Source organism: Agelaius tricolor, unplaced genomic scaffold (genome assembly GCF_023055355.1).
Source record: "Agelaius tricolor isolate 1412-34295 unplaced genomic scaffold, bAgeTri1.0.p SCAF_35, whole genome shotgun sequence".
NCBI lineage: Eukaryota > Metazoa > Chordata > Aves > Passeriformes > Icteridae > Agelaius > Agelaius tricolor.
The window spans coordinates 771,714-796,626 of record NW_027269295.1 but is presented as its reverse complement, the minus strand read 5'-3'; the positions used below and the strand labels follow the sequence as shown (position 1 = coordinate 796,626).

Sequence of the window (24,913 nt, the reverse complement as noted above, 5' to 3'; positions counted from 1 at the left end):
GGAGGATTTGGTTGCTGCTTTCTGCAGTTTTCTCTGCTGATTAGGCTGAATTGCCAAAGGTTGAGCAAGTTTCTAAAAGCAGGGCTGTTCTTTGAGTTGTGAAAACACAATTCCCAACAAAACAACAGCTGTATGAGTGTCAAGAATTCTCCAGGCAGGCTGCACCCAGCAGAAACTGGGCTGGAACTCTGCATCCAAAGGGGTGTTGGTGCTAAAATCAAGGCCGTTTCACCTGAGTGTTTAAAGATCCAGCCAGGAGGACATCAAGACTTTTTTGCCTTTTGTGTTTGAGGTGAAAATCCCTTTCCTACTCCAGGGCTCTGTCCCTGCTGTGCTGGGCTTCCCAAAGCAGCTCTGGTGGGCTGGGAAGGGCCTTTCTGAGAGCAGCTGGGGCTGTGGGGACACCTTTGGGCTCCATTCAGGGAATCCAGGCTGTGGGACCCCTCAGAATCTCCCTGGCCTTCCCAAGGGCTCCCAAGGCTCAGGACACTGGGAATCCAGGGAATCCAGTGGGAATCCAGGGAATCCAGGCCGTGGGACCCCTCAGCAGCTCCCTGGCCTTCCCAAGGGCTCCCAAGGCTCAGGACACTGGGAATCCAGGGAATCCAGTGGGAATCCAGGGAATCCAGTGGGAATCCAGGGAATCCAGGCTGTGGGACCCCTCAGCAGCTCCCTGGCCTCCCTGGCTCGGGCAGGAGTCTCCTTGCTGTGTACCTGGAATTATCTCTGAGCTTTCTCCAAGCTCTGCAGCAGATGGGGAGAGACACCATGAGCAGAGGGGAGAACAGTTTGGGCTTCCAGTCTGCATGGACTGGAGAAACCCGAGGAGTTCTGGCTGTGTGGAAGCAGCTCAGGCGTGCAGTGCCATTAATCTTCATCTGTGGCTTTGGAAATCAGCAGCAGCCAGAGTGTCCCAGACCTGAAAGCCGTGTTTGTTTGGGTGGAGTGGATGTGCAGGGAGGTTTCTCTGAGTTTCTCACCCCACCAGGGTAGGTTTGTGTCAAGTGGATTGACTGGAGCAGCAGTGCACAGTGTGGCTCTGACCACTGCAGCAGCCCTGGTTTGCAGGGTCACACCAGTGGTTTCGTGTTTAAAGTTGTCACACATTTAATTCTCGGCTGTTTTGTGCCCATTCTTAATTTCTAAAAAGGAGGAAAAAAAGTCCAGGCTGATTTTGAGCTGGAGTTTCTCATACTTAAGTCTGTGTAAAGATGATTTATGGTGCTAGGAGGGCTCCACTGGAAATGCAAGATCTATTATGAAGTGGATTGAACGGCCCATGCTGAAATGTTTATTGCTGCCTTCAAAACAGAATCCATCAGGGTTGATGGGGCCTGTCCAGGAAAGAGAGAGGCTGCAGTGCAGTGGGGCTAGTGGGGTATTTTTAGTATTTCAATAAGAGACGAGGCTTTTAAAGGAAATCACTTATTGCCATTTTGCAATCAAGAATGCCGGAGTGTTCCAGGGACTGCGAGAAATATGCTTCAAGAATGTGGGAGCCATAAGGAACTAATCATTAAAGATTCTCCCGTTTCCACCCCCGGCCCTGTGCTGAGGAAGCCATTTAGGAGCTTTGCAATTTGTATGGAAATCTCAGCCCTGCCGAGCACTCAGCCAGGCATCCCGGGCAGCCAGCAGAGCCCATTCCCAGCAGTTCCTGCAATTCCTGGGTGAGCAGGGCACTTGGGCAAATCGGAGACACATGGAGCAGCCTTCAGGAGCACTTAATGCACCTTAAATGAGTGACAGCAACACGATCTGACCTTTCTGTGTGCAGGTTCTCCTTGCTCAGTGCCTCGTTGAGGTTGTCCCTGCAGGGTCAGATGGATCAGTAAAACTTTGAGGTTGTTGCTGTTGCTGTTCCGCTCGTTCGGCCGAGCTGGGGTTGTTTTTATTTCTTGTTTATTTTTTTCATGGGATGCTGGAAACCCTTTGGAAGCATTTTGGTGCTGTAATATGTCCATGTAAGCAGGGAGGGAGCGATCCCAGCCCTCGCCAGGGTGGAAAACAAAGGCAGAGGCAAAAGGGAATCCTTTCCCAAGTGATTGAGGAGCCTGATGGGACAATTTAGCGATGCATCTGAGCAGAGCTCGTGGTTGCCTCCTCCTTCTCCCCACGTTCCCACCTTTTTCCCTGTCTGGCCCTGGTGTCCTGGGGAGGCAGTTCAGGCAGCCACAATGGCAGACAAGTGACCCCCCCAAAAACAAAGCCAGGGTGTGGGGCTGGTGGCAGATGGACGTGGGCAGATGTCCCTTCTGTGCCAGGCCAGCAGAGCTGCCCTTTCATTTGATTCTTTCTCTTTGCCCATTTGTTTTTACTGGGCTGGTGGTGCAGGGACAGCAGTTCCCTGCTGAGATCATCTGTCACAGCTTCTGCCTGTCCCCAGGCTGCTGCAGGTAGCAGGGCTGGGCTTTGACCCCTCCTTTCAGGAAAACCCTTTGGAGTTTGCCAGCTGGGCTGGGCTGCTGCATCCCCTGCTGGAGCTGGGGCTGGGCAGGGAGGCTGAGCTGGACAAGGTCCATGGAGACAGGGATGTGGGAGAGCCCTCAGGACACTGCCCCAGCTCTGGGATGAGCTTGGCCCAGGCTGCAGCTGAATCTCCAGGCTGGGAGTGCAGTGAGAAATCTCCTCAGTGCTCTGTGGCTGCTGCTGCCCAAGGTCCCACCTGGCTGGGTTTTCCATCAGGAGCCTTGGATTTCCTGTTGCCAGGAGAGCTTTCCCTGCCTCTCCTGCACTCCCTGGTCCCAGCTGCTCTCCCCACCCCAGCTCCATGGCACAGCTCATGGCAAACCCTGCTGTTCCTCATGGCTCATGGCCTGGGGGATATCTTCTGCTGGAGATGGGGAAATCCCAGTCAAACCTGTGCTTTCTCACCCTTCCTGCTGGTTTTTCCAGAGCAAAAGGGTTCAGGTGACACCTTGGGCTTGGCTGGGCTCGCTGGAGTGAGCTGAGTGACCCTCATATGAAATTAGGGATTTTTAGACCCTTTGTGCTCTTCTCTGAGCTGTTTTGTTTCCTTTCTCCTGGGAGACCTTTGGTGCACGTTGAGGTGCGTGGCACTTGCACAGGTCCCATTCCAGGCTGCAGCTCTGGGCTCAGAAATGCTGAATATCCCTCAGCTGCTCCTGCTCCTGGCTGTCCCTGATGCAAGGGAAAGAATGCCCGGGAGTCTGGAGGAAGGACAGCTGGAAACTGTGGCTGTGTGCTTGTTTAATTAAAAAAAAGGGAAGAAAAACAAGGCACATGCAAAGAAATCCAGTGACCACATCTGCCAGTGACCTTTGGGGCTGGAAAGAGTCTGGGGATGGTGTGGGGCCAAGCAAGGAAAGTTGTGGAGTCACTCAGAGGAACAAAAGGAAAATCCACGAGGATGTTTCCAGCTTGGGGCTGGGTGACTGCACAGCTCTGCCCCAGCCCACCCTCAGAACAGGCAGAGGTGGGTTGAGCTTGCCAGTTTTGGGTTGATTTGGGGTTTTTGGGCTGGGGAAGCTGCTGCCTCTCCCACCTGCTCCTGATGCAGTGCTGAGCCCAGGCAATGGTTTTATGTCCCAGTGTTTTTGCAGGAGGTGTTCAGGTGTGGATTCCTCTAAAGCTCTCTGGTTCAGCCACCGTGGCTCAGAGGTACCTGAACCATTTCTCCACCATTGTCCTCTCCCAGCTACCTGCTGCTATTTAAAGGAGGTACAAATTTAGCTCCAAGTGTTCCCTTTCCCACAGACTCCTCTGAAAGTTGAGACTTGTGACAGTTCAGTTCTTGCTGTGCTCTTGCCTTGTCTTCAGCTCTGAACAAGAATCTGTCTCTGAGCTTCACTTCTGGTGGCTCAGAAGGGAAAATAATTTAAATTTCCTCATTTCCATGGGAAACTCTCCTGCCTTTGAGCTGCCCTTGCTGAGCTCTGGTTCCCAGGGCAGAGCAGGAATGGCTCAGCAGACACACAGACACATGGGGCACCCCAAAGCCTCCAAAGGCAGGGGGTGACCTTGCCTTGGGGCAGCTGAAACCTGAGCAGCAGCTGGAGGCTGGGAGCAAAGCCCTGAGCCTGGGGAGAGCTTGGGCTTGTGCCACTCCTGGAGGAGATTTGGGATTTCGGGGCAGTTGTGCTTGGAAGCAGTTCAGGGCATCACCTGCCATGGGTCTGTGATTGAAAAGCAGATGAACAAAGAAGCAAACGGAAGGGTAACAATAATGGATTAGAGAAACACTTCTCTCACTTGCCTGCCCTCAGCCAGGCTGCACATGGCGCTTGGGACCCAAAGTTTGGGGTTATTTGGTTGCTGAAGGCAGAAGGGTTTGGATATGAGCTCCCTCCACGCTGCTTCTGGGCTGATCTGGTGTGTGAGTTCTGGTGGGGATGGTTCTCACCCTGCTGGGTTTTAGCCCCACTCTGTTTGCCCACAGACCCTTCTGTCAGTGACCTGAGGGATCTCCAGGCCCTGAGCAGAGCCTCTGTTAGCACCAAACTCTCTGTGTGCCCCAGAGGGAATCCCAGCTCCAACCTGGCGTGACCAAAGCCCACAAAAATGCAATTTCTGGCGTGTGAAATAATGTTGACTGAGGAGTTAAAGTGCACAAACAAAGTCTGCACCTTCCCCTCAGATAAATCGTTTTTTTGGGTTAATCTGGCACAGCATGAACAGCTCCAAATGTGCAATAACTCATAGACCCAGAGCCTTTTCATCTCACATAGGAACGACCTGGGCTGTTCTTTCTTCCAAATAAGGAATTAATAATGCAATATTGTTGTTTCCAAGGAGCTCAGCTTTTTTTGAGGAGTGCCTTCTCCCCCTCCTCTAGACCCAGTGAAACACATGAACATTTGGAGCCTTTAATAACCTGGCGCAGCCTGCTCTTGATTTCTCTGAGACCTGCCAATGATTTTGATGTCAGGGCTGCGAGGTACAATTGTAGTGTTGAATTTCTGCAGGCAGAGCAGTTGAAAAGGAAGGTCAAAAGCAATAAGGGCCAGGTTGCTGGGGCGGGCGGCTGAGGAGCGTTTCCCCGGCCCTCTCGCCCAAGAAAACGTTTGGCTGTCACAAAACTAATAAAGGAAAAACCTCCAGAGAGGTGGGCTCGGAGCTGCAGGTGGAGGAACGGGGCTGGAGTCACACACAAGGCAGCTTAATAGCGTGGGATTGCTGCTCAAGTGCTTCTTAATGCAGCACAAATGGAATACCCAGCACGGGGAAAGTGTTGGAGGGAAAGGGTTTTATGGCTTTGGGGGGAGAAAGGGCTTGGCTCTTCTGCAGGGAACATAAAGGACAGCAAGATGGATTTCTTGGGGTGCTTGCCATGTGAAAGTAGTGCTTTAGGTATGTGCAGAGGGTTCAGAGCCAGCCTCCAGGCTGGTTCTCTCTGCCTCCCAAAGCAGGGCTTTGAGGGGATTTGGGCAGGGTTTCTGCCATATATCTGGCAACACGGGCTTAAAATTAACTTACTGAAGCAGCAGATAAAGTTTGGGTTCTTTCAAACTGTGATATTAAATAGGAGTCCTGGAGGAAAGCAGCCAGGCCTCGTGCTGAAGGTCCCATCCTTGCCCTGCCTCTCTGCTGCCCTATAAAACAACAATTATGTGTTTAAAGTTACTGCTCCACGTCCCTTATAAAAGAAGTCTTATTCATAAACTTCTGGATAGACAGTTCTGTGGGAATATAACTTCCTTGGCCTAAACCAAGCTGCCTTTTCCAGATAATGGAATGCTATACAGGCTCTTTAAAGTCTGACCATGCTATTTATTATTATTTTATCATCTATAAAAAGACACCAGTGTTGAACCTGGGAGTGACACTACACTCAGATCATCAGGAAAGACAGGGAAAACCCCAAGGAGAGCTGCTGTTCCCAGAAATACTCACTGACAGGTGCTGGGGGTGCCCAGGGCTTGGTGCAGGGTGCCTGCCCTCAGCTCCTCTCTGCAGGCACAGGGCAGGGCATTGCCATGGGCTCACCTCAGTTCTGGGATGGGGTTTGCCAGATGCAAGTTGGACATTGCTGAAATGGGCTTGGGTGCAGCCCTGCAGCTTCTGAAGCCAGGGCACAGGAGCTGGCCCCACACACACAGGCACGTGCTCAGAATCCTTTGAATGGGCTGAAACCAGCATTGAATTCAGCACCCAACCACACTGGGCTGTGTTGGCTCTCTGAATGTCCCCAGTGAGGGAATATCAGCAGTGAGGAATCAGCAGTGGGATCAGCAGTGGGATCAGCAATGGGATCAGCAATGAGGAATCAGCAGTGAGGGATCAGCCCTGGGATCAGCACTGGGATCAGCAATGGGATCAGCAATGGGATCAGCACTGGGATCAGCACTGGGATCAGCAATGAGGGATCAGCAGTGGGATCAGCAATGGATCAGCAGTGAGGGATCAGCAGTGAGGGATCAGCAGTGAGGGATCAGCAATGGATCAGCAGTGAGGGATCAGCAGTGATGGATCAGCAGTGAGGGATCAGCACTGGGATCAGCAGTGGGATCAGCAGTGGGATCAGCAGTGAGGGATCAGCAATGGGATCAGCAATGGGATCAGCAGTGAGGGATCAGCAATGGGATCAGCAGTGGGATCAGCAGTGATGGATCAGCAGTGAGGGATCAGCACTGGGATCAGCACTGGGATCAGCACTGGGATCAGCAGTGAGGGATCAGCAATGGGATCAGCAGCTGGATCAGCCCCTGGATCAGCAGTGAGGGATCAGCAATGGATCAGCCCCTGGATCAGCCCCTGGATCAGCAGCTGGATCAGCATTGGGATCAGCAGCTGGAGCACTGCCCCAGAGCCTCTAACAGGGATTTTCAGGAGCATGGCATTTACTGCAGCCTGCCTTGATTACTTGCTCTGTAATTGCACAGAGATTTCTGCTTCCCACCTTTCCCTGGGATGCAGTTGGGATTTGTATTCCTGGAATGTTTCCCTTTGCACGAGAACCTTTCCTTTGTTCTCTTCTGACTCCTGTTGACTTTAAGAATGGCTTTGATTCCTGAACCTCTCTTTGAGCTTGTCAGGGGGAATATTTATATTTCATAGCATTTCAGCAAAAAAAGGCAAAGCAGGCAGGGACCTCAGAATGCAGAATTCCTGTCAGATCCTATCCACAGCTTTAGTGGGGAAAGCATGTGAAACACCCAGGTTTAAAACCTCCAGATCCTTCTAATCTGCTGTTGTGTGGTTCATGGGGGAAATGTGTGCAGCAGCTGCTCTGGGTGGTGTGAGGGGTGCTTGGGGATGTGTGTGAGCCCTGTGCTCCTGGCTCTGTGTCCCTGGGCTCAGTAGTTCTGCCTCTCCCACCTCAGCTGGGACAAGGACAGCTCTTGACCTTTTTGGCTGCAGGTTTTTAATTCCAGTCCTTTCCCAGGGATGCACTGAGGTTTATTTCACTTTGCTGTCCCCTCTCTCAGTGCCCTGAGTGTGCCCTGCACTTCCCTCACCCAGCACTGCCCATTAGCAATCCTTTATCAGCCCCCACCTTCCCCTCTTCCTGCTGGGGATAATTTGGGGTTTATGTGCAGTTTTTCTTGGGACTTGTCAGAGAATAATTACACCCCATTAACTGCCCCTGTATCATTAGTAATTCACACCTAGGGAGTATTTTCCAAGCTGCCGATCTCGGTTGTGTCTTAATTGCTGGAGTCCATAAACTCTGCTGCACTGAAACTGTGTGAAGGATTTGCACCCTCTAAAAACTTCTCCCTCCAGTGCAAAACATAACAGAGAATGGGAATGTGGCAGCTTTATCAGATCTTACTTCTTCCCTATTTAGGCAAATTATTTGCTTCTGGCTCTGTTGAAAACTCCAAAATGTATGTTAGGGTGTAAAAAATTCGAGACTGAAAGGGTGAGGAAGTTGTGGCTGCTCAGCCTGGAGAGGAGAAGGCTCCAGGGAGAGCTCAGAGCCCTTCCAGGGCCTGGAGGGGCTCCAGGAGAGCTGGAGAGGGACTGGGGACAAGGCATGGAGGGACAGACACAGGGAATGGCTCCCACTGCCAGAGGGCAGGGATGGATGGGATCACAAATGGTTTCAGCTGAGCATAAGAGAAAAAAAAAATACTGTTGGTGGCAACTCTTATTTCCCTGGAAAAAAAAATCCTGGCCCCCTGGCAGAGGAACAGTTTCTGCACAGAAAACATGACACTATTTACAAAAAGCAGTGTCTAATATCCTTTTCCAGCTTGGAAGGAGGAGTTTATTTCAATACATCCTTTTTTAATTGCCATGAGCTGGACTTGTAAATACTGTAAGTGGTTGAGTAATAGTCCTGAGTGAGCAGAGAGAGGAAGGGACAGGTTTTCCACTCTTGGAACCCTCTGCATTCCCTCAGCTCGGGCAGGGAGACCGCACACAGCAGATACTGAGCACAAATAAAAGCCTCTTAATTAAAAGATCATTGAAGCCCAGGGGAGGATGCCCGTGGGTGTGATGCCAGTGCCCAGCACAGGGATCCAGCTGGGTGAGGAGTTTGTTTATTGGGGGTGCTTTGGGAGGTGGATCCAGGGTGTTCTCACTGAAACATTTCTTGCTTTCCTCTAAAGAATGGGAGAGAAAGGGGAGGGTTCGTGCTGAGAAATGGGGAGTTAGGGAGAGGGGAGGGACCCCACCTCGTACAATCTCATTTGTCATGAAGCTCTGCAGGGATCAGTGGGTTTGGGGCAGGGTGGGGCACAGGTGGGGCAGGGCACTGTGGGATGATCCCTGTTGCCCCAGGGGGGTCCATGCCTGACAGCCCAGCCCTGCACTGAGTTCTGTCTGAAGGCAGGAGTACTTTGTGTTGGAAACAATTTCCTGCTGCAGCGTGGATTTCCTCCTGAATAATCCTTTGCCCCAGTGGGATGGTACAGGGGGATTCTAGCAAAGCTCAGCTGGCCTTGCTGTGAGTTAAACACCTCCCTTGATGTTTCTGTGGCAGATGTTCAGGGAGGAAGGTGCCCCACAGGCCCTGCTGGGAAATTCTGATTTGTGGGGTCAGGAAAAGAAGGAACCCCTCTGCCAACGTGGGGTTTGGGTCCAGGTGTCTGCTCAGGTCACCAGTGCAGGCTGTGGGGGTGAGCAGGGGAGGAGGAGGAATTGAATCACAGAAATCCTGAGCCTTGCTCTCCCTGCAGGGATGCTGGTGGTGATCGTGCTGCTGCTCATCGCCATCGCTGTGGTCGCGCTCTGGCCCACGGGGTAACCCCAACCCAGCTGGGGCAGCTGCTCCAGGGGAGCCCCAGGGCTCGGGCAGGACCTGCTGAGGGCAGGGATCAGCTCCATCCATCGCTGGGACAAACCCACAGCTGGGAATGAACCCAGCAGATTGAACAAACTGCAGCAGCCTGGACAAACCCACAGCTGGGAATGAACCCATTGCAGCAGATTGAACAAACCCACAGCTGGGAATGAACCCAGCAGATTGAACAAACTGCAGCAGCCTGGACAACCCCACAGCTGGGAATGAACCCAGCAGATTGAACAAACTGCAGGAGATTGAACCAACCCACAGCTGGGAATGACCCCATTGCAGCAGCCTGGACAAACCCACAGCTGGGAATGAACCCAGCAGATTGAACAAACCCACAGCTGGGAATGACCCCACTGCAGCAGATTGAACCAACCCACAGCTGGGAATGACCCCATTGCAGCAGCCACAGCTGGGAATGACCCCACTGCAGCAGATTGAACAAACCCACAGCTGGGAATGACCCCATTGCAGGAGATTGAACAGCTGGGAATGACCCCACTGCAGCAGATTGAACAAACCCACAGCTGGGAATGACCCCACTGCAGCAGCCCGAGGCAGCCCCGCTCTCCTTGGCCGAGGAGCTCGGTGGGATCTGCAGGATTTCAGTGGGAAAAGGATTTCATCCCACTAACAGGGTTTCATCCCACTAACAGGGTTTCATCCCACTGTTCCCACCTTCCTGTGGCACTCGGGCAGCTGCAGCTGTGGGATGGAGCCGCCTCTCCTGCACCTGGGCACAGCTGGTGCTGCTGCCCTGCCCCGGACACCCCAGGGGCCCCAAGCAGGGAAATCCAGGAGTGCTTTGGAGAACAGCAGCGTTCCCTGCTCTGGGACAATGCTGTGCTCCAGGAATGCCTGGGGATGGCTGCCTCTGGGTGCTCCCACGATGGGAAGGGACAGCCCTGCAGGAGCCCCTGGGCTGCACAGAACCAGGGACTGGGTCAGTGCTCAGCGCCTGGGGGAGGCTCGGTGGGTTATTGATCCCAGGGACGGTTACTGGTGGGATATTGATCCCAGGGATGGTTATTGGGGGCTTATTGATCTCCAGGGACGGTTACTGGTGGGTTATTGATCTCCAGGGATGGTTATTGGTGGGTTATTGATCTCCAGGGATGGTTATTGGTGGGTTATTGATCCCCAGGGGTGGTTATTGGTGGGTTATTGATCCCCAGGGATGGTTATTGGTGGGTTATTGATCCCCAGGGATGGTTATTGGTGGGTTATTGATCCCCAGGGATGGTTATTGGTGGGTTACTGATCCCCATGGACGGTTATTGGTGAGTTACTGATCTCAGATGGGACCTGACCAGCAGCAGGACTCAGCCCAGCCTGTGAGAGTGGAGAGCTCTGCCCTCGTGTGCTCCCCAGAGGCTCTGCCAGCCTGGCCCTGGGAGATGCACCACAGTCAATGTCCTCACTGAGCTCTGGCTCTTCCTTTGACAGCTTCTCACACCCTTCTACAGCTGAGAGGAAGGATTACCTATTTCAAAACTAATGAAAAAGAAGTATTACATGTTTGCTTCTGGCCAAGAGAATAATTATTTTGTTACACATGTCAGTTTGATTTCAGGATTAATAGAGCAAGCAATAAATACTGATTAAAGCTGATCCATTTCTATACAGTTTCTCTGCCTGGGGTTTTATTGTTTCCTCCTATCTTGTGTTGTCTGTGGATGATTTATCCAACGCTGCCATGTCCTAAGAGCTGGTCTGGAGAAGGAAATAAGCAATTTCTGTCAGACTTTGTGTGTATTGTGCCAGATTTGTCACTCTTGCAAGGGCTGGCCCTCACTGGGATCCCAGGGATTCAGAGCTTCTTCACCTGCCATGGGTGGTGCTGTGAGAGCTGTGGGAGCTGTCCCCTGCATCCAGAGAACATTTCCTGTCTTGGTGCTCCCAGGGAGGGACAGGAGAAGGAGCTTGGTGAGAAAGGCCCCGAGATGCAGCTGTGCCCCCTCCAGCTTCAGGCAGGGCTCTGTGCCCATCCTCAACACTCAGAGCTGGAGGCTGGAGCTGCTCTGGAGCTGCCCCTGTGCTCTGCTGGGGAAAGCCTTGAAGCCTTTCCAGGGGCAGCCCAGGCTGTGCCTGCTCAGTTTTCTTGGAGAGATGCTTCACCTTGGGGCTGTCAGGGAGGGCAGGGCTGCTTTGGTGTGCTCTGGTTTCCAAGAGCACAGGCAGGGGCTGTGAGTTATTGCTGATGTCAGATTTGCAATGGAGCTTCAGGCAGGGCTGCTCCAGCAAGGAAAGGTTCCAAACCCCTGCATTCCTGCAGCTCTGTGGATGCTGGGAATGCTCCTGGAGCTGTTCCTCAGCAGCAGCCCCCAGACCTGGAGCAGAATTTCAGTGCCAGCTCTGGAGCAGCCCCGTGGATCTGCAGTGACAGCCAGAGAGCAGCGTGGGCTTTGTTCAGAGCAGACCACGGCCCTGGGCTGCTAATTAAAACTGCCACTTCTGGGCTGCCAATTAAAGCTGCCACTTCTGGAGGGAATGATGGCTTTGTTTGAGTTCCCAGGACATGCAGGATGGACATGGAGCTCACCCTGGTCAGAGTTCCACAGCACTTTGTTCTGACCCAGGCTTTCAAAGCTTTTCTGACCCACTGGGTCCCCCAGCACATTTTTCCTGTGAGCTCCTGGGAAGGGTGGAAACAGCAGGACTTGCTTGTTGTGGCCAACAAAGGGGCTCTCAGCCTTGCCCTTTAGGTAGCATTGAATGTGTGGTGTTGGTGAGGAATTTGATTAAAAAGCAGTGGATTTGGCAGCACTCTGCTGTGTGCAGGGAAGCTTTTCTGTCTCCCTGCCCCACTAAAGAAAAAGCAAAGTTAAAATACGAGAGATGCCGGGGTTTGGCTCCCAGCAGCAGCGGAGGAGCCAACCTGGAGTGGTTTCCCAAGCAAAGATCTTCCTGGAATGTGCCCAGAGACATCCCAGCCTTGGCCTTCCCTGCCACCTCCTCATCTCTCTCCTGGAGGACGTGCTCAGGAGCTCAGCAGCTTCCAGAGCAACAATCCCAGTGCTGGGGGCAGGACGTGGATGTCCCAGCGCTGGGAGAAATCCCCACCTCCTGCAGGAGGGCCGGGATCATCCTGGCACGCTGCTGGGCATTTCCCATTCCCTGGGTCCTGGGCTGAGCTGGGTGTGTGGATGGTTCCTCTCCCACTCTGCTGCTGGGACCAGGCTGGGAAAACCCCCCCAGTGCAGCCCTCCGTGGGAAAGGCCTCCCCCCCTTCAGAGGCACCGTGTCACCTCTGCACAAGTGGCCACCTCCATCCTGGGAGCCCATTTGCCCCTGGGAGCAGAGCGCTGGTGCTTGGCACCCGTTTGTCCCTGCAATAAAGATCTGACATTTCCGCCCCCGCTGTGGTTTTGGGTTCATAAATCCCCAGCCCTGCTGAAGGCTCGGGTCAGCTGGGCTGACCCCAGCACTTGGCAGCCCCTTTTGCCTGGATTTCTGTCCCTGGAAGTGTTTTGGTGCCTCAGTTCCCCCACCTCCAGCTCTGTGTGCTGTCAGTGCCACCAGCCCTTGCCTGGCCACCAGCTCTGGCCCCACTGACCCTGGATGGGGCTGGGGGAGCTGGGGGAGCCCTGCAGGGTGGGCTGGAAGGGCCAGCACTGGATGGGGCTGAGGGAGCCCTGAGCCCTGCAGGGTGGGCTGGAAGGGCCAGCACTGGATGGGGCTGGGGGAGTTGAGGGAGCCCTGCAGGGTGGGCAGGAAGGGTCAGCACTGCTCAGCAGCCCCTGGATGGAGCTGGGGGAGCTGAGGGAGCCCTGCAGGGTGGGCAGGAAGGGCCAGCACTGGATGGGGCTGAGGGAGCTGAGGGAGCCCTGCAGGGTGGGCAGGAAGGGCCAGCACTGGATGGGGCTGAGGGAGCTGAGGGAGCCCTGCAGGGTGGGCTGGAAGGGCCAGCACTGGATGGGGCTGGGGGAGCTGAGGGAGCCCTGTGGGGTGGGCTGGAAGGGCCAGCACTGGATGGGGCTGAGGGAGCCCTGAGCCCTGCAGGATGGGCAGGAAGGGCCAGCACTGCTCAGCAGCCCCTGGATGGGACAGAAATGGGGCAGAGCGGGGCTGGCAGCTGTTCTGACTCCAGACTTTGGCTGTCCCCAGCTGTCCCCAGCTCCAGGCAGTGTCCCCAGGTTTTGGCTCTGTCCCACTGCAGGGCACAGCTGAGCCCACAGGGCTGCTGGGGATCCCCCTGCCACCCAGGGGCGGTGACACCGCTGTCCCCAAGGCCAGTGGCCACTGCCTGGAGGTGCTGGGCAGGGACAGGGCTGGGACTGCCAGTCCAGAATAGCTGTGCCACCTCAGCCCTGCCCGGGGACACTGACAGAGCCAGGGGTGGAGGGGACACCATCATCTCCCTGCCCAGCTCCTTGTCCCACAGGCTCACGGAGCAGTGGGCTGGGAAAAAGCAGAAATTCCTGGAGATTTTTACAGTTTACAAGAGTTTATTCAACTGGTTTCTGACTTTAGTCCTACCGAGGGGGTGCTGAACAGTTACAAGCTCCTTCGGGTCAATTACAGCCAATCTAACGAACAAACAAACAAAAGGGAAAAAAAAAGGAAAAAAAAGAAACAACTCGGAAAAACAATAAGAAAATCCACAACTTTTTCATGTGTCATTAAATATATTCATATATAATAACCATAATATATTAGTATGCATTGTAAAGAAACATCGCCCAAAGCAGTCTGCCATGGTCATAACTAAACAACATTTACAGTTCAAGATATTAACAGAAATAATAAAAAAAAAAAAAAAAAGAAACAAAACCAAAACCAAAATAAAACAACCCCAAAAGGAACACAGGTTTGTGAGGGGGTGAGGCGGGGCGGGAGGGGCACGGACACACGGACAAACAGAAACGAGACCAAGCCACTTCTGTGGGGTGCTACGGTCGGTGATGATTGTTTTGGCATTTCAGCTGCTCTCCAAAGCCTCCCTGCAGGCACCACAGCCCCTTCCCTGTGCCCTGGGGGTGCCACTCCTGTCCCCATGGGTCCCTGCTGGTCAGAAGGGGGTCAGTGTCCCAGAGCTGCCCCTGGCTGGGCAGGTGCTGAGGGGGCCTCCTGTGCCTCTGGGGGAGCAGCACAGGGGGTGTCCTCCTGGGGGTGTCCTCCTGGGGATGTCCTGGGGGTGTCCTCATGGGGATGTCCTCATGGGGGTGTCCTCCTGGAGATGTCCTCATGGGGGTGTCCTCATGGGGGTGTCCTCCTGGGGGTGTCCTCATGGGGGTGTCCTCATGGAGATGTCCTGGGGGTGTCCTCATGGGGGTGTCCTCATGGGGGTGTCCTCATGGGGGTGTCCTGGGGGTGTCCTCATGGAGATGTCCTGGAGCAGGGGTGCTGCAGGGAGGAGCTGCCCCTCTGGAGCCTGAAACGGGGCTGCTGTGCCCTCCCAGCCGAGGCTGCTCCAGCTGCACCAGTTCCAGCACCAGTTCCAGCAGGTCGGGGTTACTGGGAGCACATGAAGGGCACTGGGGCCATGGATGGAGTGCAGGTTGGTTTGCCTGGGCTGATGGAAAGCACAAAACTCCAGCAGGGATGGAGGGACAGGTCTGGGGGCTTCCCTCCTGGGCCAGCATCCAGGCTGCTGTGCCAGCTCATTTCCCTCTGAGGCCCCAGGCTGTGCCAGGGCCGTGGGATCAGGGGCTGGGGGGCCTTCCAGGAGCAGTGGGAGCAGGGAAGGGGCTGCAGGGTGTCCCTGGGGGTTTGGGGTGTCCAAGCTGTGCTGGGAGGGTGCTGTGCTTGACAAGGGTGGAAACTGGGAGTGAGCCTCGGGTGTCCAGGTGTGCTATGGGCAGTCCCCGAGTCCCCAGGTGCCCTGGCCTTTCCTTCCTGCTCTCCACGTGGAGAACTGGCTTTGGGTTGGATTCTGTTACCTTCAGGCACCATTTGAGGGTTGGGGACATCCCAGCTGCCTGGAGATGTGCTGTCCCCACCCTGGCAGCAGCTGATGGTGACTGCAGGAGAGCATCCAAGCCCTGTTTCAGGGCTTTAAGCCTCCATTTGGACACTTGAGGTTAGATTTTATCCCTCAGAACCTGGTGGCTTCACTTCCCTTGGCTGCAAAACCCTCAGCTCTCCTTGAGCTCTGAGATAAGGAAAACCAGGTCCAGTTTGAGAAAGGGGAGAAAACACAGACTTGGTGGGGGAAGCTGCTTGATGTCCAGGGTGGGATTTTTCTCCTCATACCCAGATTAATTTTGGGGGCCTTGTGGTGGCAGGGGAGGCTCAGCAGAGCTGGGTCCCTCCGGTTGGTGTCTCCAGCAGCCCCGGGAGCCTCCTCTTTGCACCTATTTACATGGCTGCCCTGCTTTATGGTGGTTTATGTCATTATATAAATATTGTCAATTGCTATAAAACAAGGCAAAACCACTGGAAAATGTCATAAAAGAGATGTTTCCAAGTTTCCTAAAAGGAAAAATAGCAGGGAGGTTTTGCTTTTCATAGCGACTAATGTTTGCTTCTCCTCCAGGTACCGTCCTGCCCTCCCTGCCTTCCTGCCCAGCCATTCCTGCTCTCCCTGCATGAGGTGGAATTGGAAATCCCCATTCCCCAGGGGCTGCTGTGCCAGGGGAGCAGCCTGGCATGGGCTCACAGCTCCCAGTCCAGTCCTGCCCATGGGGTACCCCAGGGGAGGATGCTCCGGTCTGAGGTGAGGCAGCCTCCACTGGGCTCAGTGCATTCATGACTGGAAATTGGGAATTTTAAATTGGCTGGATGCCCCCCCCCAGCAGAGGGAGGAGAGCTCCAGGTGGGTCACACCTTGCTCCTGGCTGAGACCCCTTCCCTGTGTGGGCTCTGCACTGGCCCCATGCCCATGGGGACAGTCCCTGGCACCCTCTGCTCCCCACTTTGTCTCCAAGACCTTCACAGGGATGTCAGGGGCTGCAGCTCCAGAGGGAGTGAGGGCAGAGCTGCTCTGGGTTTGGGAGTGAAACCAGTGACCAGCCAGGACCCTGGTGTCCCCTGCAGGGATTTTCTACCTTCTGAGGGTTCCTGGTGTGCTGACAGCAGCAGAGGGCACCGAGCCCATGGAGGAGGTTCAGAGGTGGCCACAGTGGAGATTCAAGGACTGAGACTGGCAGGATCTTCAGGGCACTTTGTGGGAGCTGGATGCCAACTCATTTTTTGTCAGGTCTGGGTGTTTCCTTGGGGATCCTGGTTATAGACTCCTTGTAAGTGCGTGGCTGGAGGGGGACAGGGCGCCCTGTGGGCTCTCACTCCTTCAGTGTGTTGGGGCAGCATCCTCAGGGCCGGGGGCTGAGCACGGAGCCGTTCCCAGAGTTATGCACAGCAGGAAATCCCCCACCAGCAGTGTCCCCTCTTGGCTGTGCCTACAGTGGACCCAGAGCATCATCACAGCCTCGGGCACCCCAGGCGGTGGCCATGGCTGTGGGACACCAAAGCCCCCCAGGACCCCCTGGGCTGATCCTTGGGTCTGTCCTCAGCAAAAGTCTTGGTTTAGTTTCCTCTACAAGAGCTCTCTCAGTCAGCCTAAGTTGCAAGTACGTGTTTTGGGGATGGGGAGTTAATTTCCAGCGGTGCTGTTGATTAGTTTCTTACGGGGTGGATGTGCCCATGCCGTGCTTTGGAGGCAGCAGATGTTGGCAGCTGGAAGGCAGTTTGGTGTCTCTGAGTTCTTCAGCAACGGGGCAGGAGGGAGCTGGGGGGCCCCAGGTGCTGCACGCCTGCACCCCACTCGTGGGCTCTGTCTGCGTGTGCAGTCAGGTTTTGTTGGGTTTTGTTGGGTTTTGTTGGACCCTGTTGGTCTTTGTTGGGTTCTGTTGTGTCCTGTTGGGTTCTGTTGGGTTTTGATGGGTTTTGTTGACTTCTGTTGGGTTCTGTTGGGTCCTATTGGGTTCTGTTGGGTCCTGTTGGGTGTTGATGGATTTTGTTGAGTTCTGTTGAGTTCTGTTGGGCCCTGTTGGGTCCTATTGGGTTCTGTTGGGTGTTGATGGGTTTTGTTGAGTTCTGTTGAGTTCTGTTGGGTTTTGTTGAGTTCTGTTGGGTTTTTTTTGGTCCTGTTGGGTCCTGTTGGGTTCTGTTGAGTCCTGTTGGGTTTCATTTCCCCTGGAATATGAGGTGCAGGCCCAGCACCCCCAGCCATGGTCGCTGCCCCCCGTCCCCCCAGCCCACCCTGGCAGCTGGCCCCTGCCCGCCCCAGCTCTACACAAAGCAGCATGCACAGTCAGTCTCTCCCTCTCCTCCTCCTCCTTTAGGCTTTCTTACACTTCCCCTTCTTCTCCCGCTGCTGGAACTTCCGGAGCCGCCGGGCCCACGTGTCCCGCCACTGGATCACCAGGCTGGTTTTGTCCGCAATGATGCCGCTCTGGTCGGGAGAGTCCTCGTTGTTGCCCAGCAGCAAATACTTCTTCATGGGCTTGATCTTGGGGCACTTGCAGGCGATGTCCTTGGAGTGGATCCACAGGGTCTGGTCGCCGCGCCGGATGCGGTTGCTGCCCTGCTTGTAGACGGAGATGATGTTCACCGTGAACTTCCACCAGTCCGCGTTCTTCTCTGCTTTCAGGACGTGGATCTGGACAGCTGGAGAAAAACAACACACAGGCAAGAGAGGAGAAGGTGTTATTGCTTGGGCTGGTGAGCAGAAAATGGGCTTCAAGCCTTACCTAATGGGCTGTGTGAGGAGGAGGGATTTTGCAGCAGCCAGGGGGTGTGGGTGCCCCAAAACGCTGTCCCCAGGCAACCTCCCAAGAACAGGAGCAGCCACTGCTGCATCTGAGGGCCCAGCAGAGCTTCCAAGAGCACCACAGGCTTGGGAGATGCTCTCCAGCTCTGAGCCTGGCAGAGTCACTGAAACACCTCTGCACGGGCTGGGTGGCAGCTCCGGGCTCCAGGGAGATGTCCTGGTGTCCTGGCAGAGCACTGGGAGAGCTCCAGCTCCCACAGCCAGAGGGAGTGGGAGCACAGCCCTGATCCCTGCACAAGGTGACGCTGATGGTGGTGATGGTGATGAGGATTATGATGATTTCCCATGGCTGATGCTGTGTAACCCCCTCTGTAGCCATGGCCTGAGGACACCTCAGCCCTGGCTCTTTCCTGGGACAGGGCTAAAAATCAGCTCCCAGGAAATGCCTTGCCCAGGCAGGGCCTGCCCAGCCCTCCTGGCTCTGTTTGCCAGCTGTGGGTGAGGAATCCCCACCAGGAGGGACCCAGGGAAGCCCCAGGTGAGGGTGGCCGGGCTGGGAGAGCAGCAGGGGCCAGGCCCTGCACAGGCTGGTGCAGCACCACCACAAAGAGCTTTTTTAGCCAAATCATGGAACTTTTCCCTTTTCCCCGCTGTTCCCTCCATGCCCTGGGAGCTGTAAACCCCTGCCCATTCACCTGCCTGTCTCAGCTGCCCCAGTGGGACCCATCCTGTTTGTATAAATTAACAGAGGGAGAAGAAACTCCCAGAAACCTCAGGGAAAACTCTGCTGTCACTTGCCTTGTAACAATCCAGTTTTCTCCCCTGGGTTGGTGGTGGAGGAGCATCCCCCTGTCTCTAAAACCAAGTGATTCCAGGCTCTGGGAGGAAGCAGAGCTCTGCAGCCCAGCACAGCTTTTTAACACGTTGCAAAATATATGGGGTATTTTTTTTCAGAGCGTGTCATGGAGGCCAGATGCTTTCATTAAAAAAAAAAAAAGGGACAAGGAAAAAAAAAGGAAAAAAAACAACCCTAAGCTCTGACCATGTATTTCCCTGTCTGGTGTGAAGGTAACAAAATGTGAAGAGTAGCCAATTTTTATTTTTTGGAAACAAATCTTTCCAAAAAAGCTTAAACCTTTGACCTGCTTGGGTCCACACTGACAAAATGGAGAAAATGAATGAAAAGGAACTGGAGAGAGGTGGTTACAGGAAACTCTGCTCTAAAACACACAGTCTGTATTTTTTTTAATGTCAAGGCCCCTGTCTCTTATTTTTTCCCTTTTTATTAATGAAGTGGAAGGAGTGAAAGCTTTGAGGAAGGCTTGGCTGGGGCAGGCACAGCTGCCTGCCCTGACAGCCGGATTTCTGCCCACAGCTTCGTGTCCAGGACGCTCGGTTCCTCCTGAGCTCAGTTCCTCCCGAGCTCCAGGGGTGTTTGTCTGGCTGTTCCAGTGCTGAGGTGGGACCAGCATCTCCCAGGGGACACAGGACATGCAGAGAGGCAGAAATGGGCCAGGATGAATTTTTGAAGGACCTGAGCTGGATTTAAACACTCCCTTCTCATGCAGGAGGTTTCAGTCCTGTCCTGATTTGGGGCTCTGGCTCAGCTGTGCCCCCCAGTGCAGAGCTGGCTTTGGGGTTTGGTGCTGCCCTTCAGCTGCCCTCTCCTGGGACAGGCTGGGCTTTGTGCTGAGCTGCTCTCCCCTGGCTGATGTTCCACTGAAGCCCTGCTCAGGCTGTCCCTGTCTCTTCATCCCTGGCAAAACCCCTGGGGCAGCAGATGGAGGGAGGAGACAGGGGATGATGGTTCCTCCTGGGGCTGGTGCTGCCCTTGCTGTGGTCCCCTGGGAGCGGGAGAACAAAATCAAAGGAGCTGCAGCTTCCACTGCTCCAGCTGGAGCTGGTGACACTGGTTTCAGTGAGGATGGGCTCTGGTTCACACTGGTCACACTGGTTTCAGTGAGGATGGGCTCTGGTTCACACTGGTCACACTGGTTTCAGTGAGGATGGGCTCTGGTTCACACTGGTGACACTGGTTTCAGTGAGGATGGGCTCTGGTTCACACTGGTGACACTGGTTTCAGTGAGGATGGGCTCTGGTTCACACTGGTCACACTGGTTTCAGTGAGGATGGGCTCTGGTTCACACTGGTGACACTGGTTTCAGTGAGGATGGGCTCTGGTTCACACTGGTCACACTGGTTTCAGTGAGGATGGGCTCTGGTTCACACTGGTGACACTGGTTTCAGTGAGGATGGGCTCTGGTTCACACTGGTGACACTGGTTTCAGTGAGGATGGGCTCTGGTTCACACTGGTCACACTGGTTTCAGTGAGGATGGGCTCTGGTTCACACTGGTCACACTGGTTTCAGTGAGGATGGGCTCTGGTTCACACTGGTGACACTGGTTTCAGTGAGGATGGGCTCTGGTTCACACTGGTCACACTGGTTTCACTGATGGGCTCTGGTTCACACTGGTGACACTGGTTTCAGTGAGGATGGGCTCTGGTTCACACTGGTGACACTGGTTTCAGTGAGGATGGGCTCTGGTCCAGGCTGGTTTCAGCAAACTCCCAGAGATGCAGGGATTGTTCTCCAGGTTCATTTCCCTGCAGCCTGCTCTGCTCCCCAGGGAGCTCTCAGGCAGCAAAGGGGCCTGGAGAGCAGGGGGACAGCAGGGGCACAGCAGGGGGACAGCAGGGGGACAGCTGGGGCACAGCTGGGGCACAGCTGGGGGACAGCAGAGGCACAGCAGGGGCACAGCTGGGGCACAGCTGGGGCCTGGTGAGGGCAGGGGCTGCCCAGGAACCTAATCCCACCTGACACTGACACTCCTGACCCACCAATCCCACCTGGATGGTGCCTTCCAGCCCTCACCACAGTTTGGTGCTTTGCCAGAAGAAGGTGACAGAGTGGTCCCCGGGCTGGGCAGGGGAGGGAGGGTCCCTGGTCCCCTCCTGCATGCCCAGAGCTCAGGGATGCTCCTGGCTCCTCGAGGCCTGGCTGGGAGCCTCCAGCCACAAGAAAGCCCCAAAGGCTGGAAGCTGGAGATGAAAGCCCAAGGGTGGATGGTTTGATGTTAATAAAAACAAAACCCAGCCCAAAGCCTCAAAACAGTGTTTGAGGGCAGCTGCTGAAGGCTGAAAGCACAGCAGTGCCTTGCAGCATTCAGAGATCGTGAGTCAGGGCCCCAGACTCCTGAGGCTGCCATGAAAACAGGGAGGTTGGGGAAAACCTAATTATTTAATCACTTTTTAAATTTACATTTGGGGTTTGTTTGTGATAAATGTCCTGAGTTCAAGGCCTCCCCTGCTGAGGCTGACTCAGGGCTGGGCTGCAGGGCCAAACCTGTGCCTGCTGTGGTGGAATCCTGGAGCATCCCACACATCCCCTGCACAGACCTGTCTGTGGGAGTTTGGGAACCACGGCTGGGCTGGCCCCTGTACGATCCCAAGGACAGAGCACCTGTCCTTGGAGGGTATTTCACCCGGCCAGGTGGGAGGGGACAGCCCTGGCAGGCCCAGATGTCCCAGTCCAAGGCAGGGCTCTCCAAAGGCCTGGCTCCCTCTCACTGCACACACAAGTGGACTGGGGTCCATGTGGATTCTATTCCAACCAGCAGCAAAAGGTGACCCCGACACCATCTGGCTTTGGGAATGTAAAGGGCTGGCTCCTCGCTGCAGCAAAGTGTTAAAATGGGATTTTTTTTCCCCCCTTTTTTTCAGTTTTTAATTTATTTGGCGGCGGCTTTGCCTCGCTCCAGTTGCCAATTTCCTACTGGTTTAATATTGGAGATTTATGATCCCTAATCCCTGGGTGTGCCCTGCTGCTGGGGGACCCTCGCTGCCCCGGCTCTCTCCCTCAGCACGTGGCTGCAGCAGGGGCTGCTCAGCCCCAGGAATGGGATTTCTCCACCTTCCCAGCAGTGCAAGGGGCTCTGAGTGCCAGGGCTGGTGCTTCCCCCCTGCCCTGGGTTTTTTTGGGGAATTCAGGTTTTTCTCCCCCTCCCTCCCTCTTTTCAAGCTGCCTTTTGAAAACACATTTTGCTTTTTTCCAGCAGCCCCTGCCAAGCTCCTCTCGACAAAGGGGGTGACTAAGAGAAGGCTCCACTGAAGGAAGGATTTTTTTACTTTTTTTTTCCAAGAAAGGGCAAAGTGAGCAGATGATCTCACCTTTCGGATGAGGATTCTCTTCCTCAGCCCCATTCCCTGCCCAGTGCTGGGACGGGGATGCAGGGCCAGCCCGGGACCACAGTGCTGGTACAAAACTGTTCCAGCATCACCCGTGCAGGATCAGCCCTGCTGCAGCACAGGCAGCTCAGCACCAGGGGCTAAGTGGAGATTTAAAAGCTCCAGGTTTCCTTTAGCACAGTCACACCCACAGAGAGCTGGAACACCCCCAAAATCGGGCAGAAAATGTGGCCCTGAGGGAGTACAGGACGTTCACATGTCACCTGGACCAGCATCACCTGCTCTCATCAGATAACCCCCTCTCCTTCTGGGAGTCCCCACCCTCGCTGGGTTCAGCCGGAATCCCTTCTGCTCCCCCGGGATTTAAGTGCCCCCACCCCAGCAAACCCCTCCTCTCTCCCTGCGCTCCCCCACGCAGCCAAAAAATCCCAGAAAAGGCTTTTCTGCCTCCCCCTCCCCGAATCTCCCGCCCGCCCTCCCCCCGTCCTGTCGCACTCCAAATATTTGCACCCAAACCCATCTCGCGGGGAAAAAAGCCCAAATTAAACTAAAAAGGAGAAAAACCACAAACCCGACAAAAACAAACAGATACGAAAAATAAATAAGGGAAAATATCCCCTTTGAAAGGCTGAATGAAGCGGGGAGCTAAAAAGGCCCATTGAGGAGCGGGCGGATGATAGCTCCGATTGAGCCCTCGGGAGAAGGAACTCTGTTCAAGCTAATTAGGGCCTTTTAGGACATTCAGCCCAGCGGTGCCAGCAGAACGGTGAGGAAAAGAGCCTCCTAATTGGCTTCCTGCTGGGGTGTCAGTCCCAAAGTCTTTATTATCCCTCCCTGCACCTTTTCAACCCTTTCTTCCCTCCCTGGCCCTGGTGAAAGCCTGGGCTGCCCCGGCACCGCTCACCCCGCTGCCTCTGCAGCGCGGTTTGTTCTCAAAAAAGAAAATTGCCGTGGCTGTGGGGCTGGCTGGGGCTGTGGGGGACCCTTCCATGGCCAGGAGGGTGGGGTGGGAGCACCCCAGTGCCAGCACTGGGACAGTGTCCCCGCACCTGAACCAGCCCAAGCACACGGCTCTGGCTCGCTGGTGAAGCTGCAGGAGCGATGCTGAGCGAGAAGGGAAGGGAAAAGCTCCTTGCAGCTCCCCTAATCCCTGCTCCAGGGGCACCTCGTCTCCATTCATTGGGATCTCCTGCCTGAGACCCCTCTGGAGCCACCCACACCTCCCCAGGATCTGCTGCAGCCCACAGGGCAGCCCTACACAGATCCGGGTGTGAGTATGACCCAAAATTCCAACAGAACTGGGTGTGAGTGTCACCCAAACCTCCAACAGATCCGGGTGTGAGTGCCACCCAGAATTCCAACAGAACCGGGTGTGAGTGTCACCCAAACCTCCAACAGATCCGGGTGTGAGTGTCACCCAAAATTCAAATAGAATTGAGTGTGAGTGTGACCCAAAATTCCAACAGAACTGGGTGTGAGTGTCACCCAAACCTCCAACAGATCTGGGTGTGAGTGTCACCCAAAATTCAAATAGAATTGAGTGTGAGAGTCACCCAAATTTCAAATAGAATTGAATGTGAGTGTCACCCAAAATTCAAATAGAATTGAGTGTGAGTGTCACCCAAAATTCCAACAGATCCAGGTATGAGTGTCACCCAAAATTCCAACAGAACTGAGTGTGTCACCCAAACCTCCAATAGAACCATGAGTGCCACCCAAAATTCCAACAGATCCAGGTGTGAGTGTCACCCAAAATTCCAACAGATCCAGGTGTGAGTGTCACCCAAAATTCCAACAGATTTGGTTGTAATGTCACTCAAACCTCCATCACCCAAACCTCCAACAGAACCCAGCGTGAGCTGTCCCAGGGCTGCACCACCCTCTGAAGTCTCCTGGGAATTATGGAGGTTTGGATACAGGTGACAGGGAACTGCTTGCTGCTCATCCCCACAGCAAAAAGGATTTAAAATATTTTCAAATATTCAAAAGCCGTGGCAATATAACAGCACTGAGAGAGGGGATATGGTGTCATTATAACCAGAAGACATTAGAAAACACTTGGGAAATGTGAGTCTCCTGCAGGTGCTGGGACAGCCCCCACACGAGGGTCCACACTTGGGTGTGCTCATCCCAAGGGACCCAGGGCATCGCTGCCCCTCCACACCTGGCGAGGTTTGGCGCTCCCACACCTGCACGCAGCCAGCACGGCTGTGACCCTGGGGACACCCCCTGGGGACGCTCCTGCCCCCATGCCCATGGCTCATCCCTGCACAGGGGACACTCACCATAGTCCTTCTTACAGTACTTCTTCATGTTGATCTTCAGCTTCCCCTTGGAGGCTTTGCAGTACGAGTCGCAATCTGCGCGGGGAGAGGGGGAGGGCAAGAAAACATTAACAAAACAAATTAGCCTGAAAATGCAGAAAGCGCTGGGGGAAGGGGAGCGGCTCCGAGCCGCGGGCTGCCGTGAATAAGCAGCGTGCCTGTGATATCCATCTGCCGGGATGGGGCCATTGAGAACCCCTTCCTTTCTAAAGAAAGCTGCTCACAAAGGAGCCCGGCCTCCTCCGCCTCCCCCGGCCCGGCTTCCCCGGCCGCCTCTGTCTTCCTGGGAGACCCGGGGGCCTCCCTTATTGTGCCACCCAGAGCTTTTGAGAGCCACACAAATTCCCGCTGTTCTGCAGCTCCCACTGGAGCCTGCCCGGAGCCCACAGAGGCCCCATTGTCACCCCTAACCCGGGCCGGTGTCAGCCTTTGGCATTCATTGCCGGCAGATTCGGGCCGGGGTCAGCCCGCCACAATGCGGGTCACGGAGGAAATTAGCAGCCCATGAAGCATTAGCAAAGCCTTTTGGTGTCCACTCTACTGAAGT

The 24,913-nt window shown here is 54.7% G+C and overlaps 2 protein-coding genes across 2 annotated transcripts in view; one reads left to right on the top strand and one right to left on the bottom strand.

Moving 5' to 3' along the window:
- Window positions 1-10,823, top strand: part of STX8 (syntaxin 8) — an 82,811-nt gene extending 71,988 nt beyond the window's left edge. Inside the window, exon 8 of the mRNA XM_071452647.1 lies at window positions 9,090-10,823. Within this exon, the coding sequence (XP_071308748.1) occupies window positions 9,090-9,157 (68 nt within the window). The 3' untranslated portion in view covers window positions 9,158-10,823. The remainder of the gene's footprint in view (window positions 1-9,089) is intronic.
- A 6,520-nt stretch (window positions 10,824-17,343) lies between these two features.
- NTN1 (netrin 1) overlaps window positions 17,344-24,913 on the bottom strand; it is an 84,275-nt gene continuing 76,705 nt past the window's right edge. The window contains exons 5-6 of the mRNA XM_071452904.1: window positions 24,328-24,402; window positions 17,344-17,752 (exon numbers count right to left, since the gene is read on the bottom strand). Of these exons, the coding sequence (XP_071309005.1) occupies window positions 17,424-17,752; window positions 24,328-24,402 (404 nt within the window). The 3' untranslated portion in view covers window positions 17,344-17,423. The remainder of the gene's footprint in view (window positions 17,753-24,327; window positions 24,403-24,913) is intronic.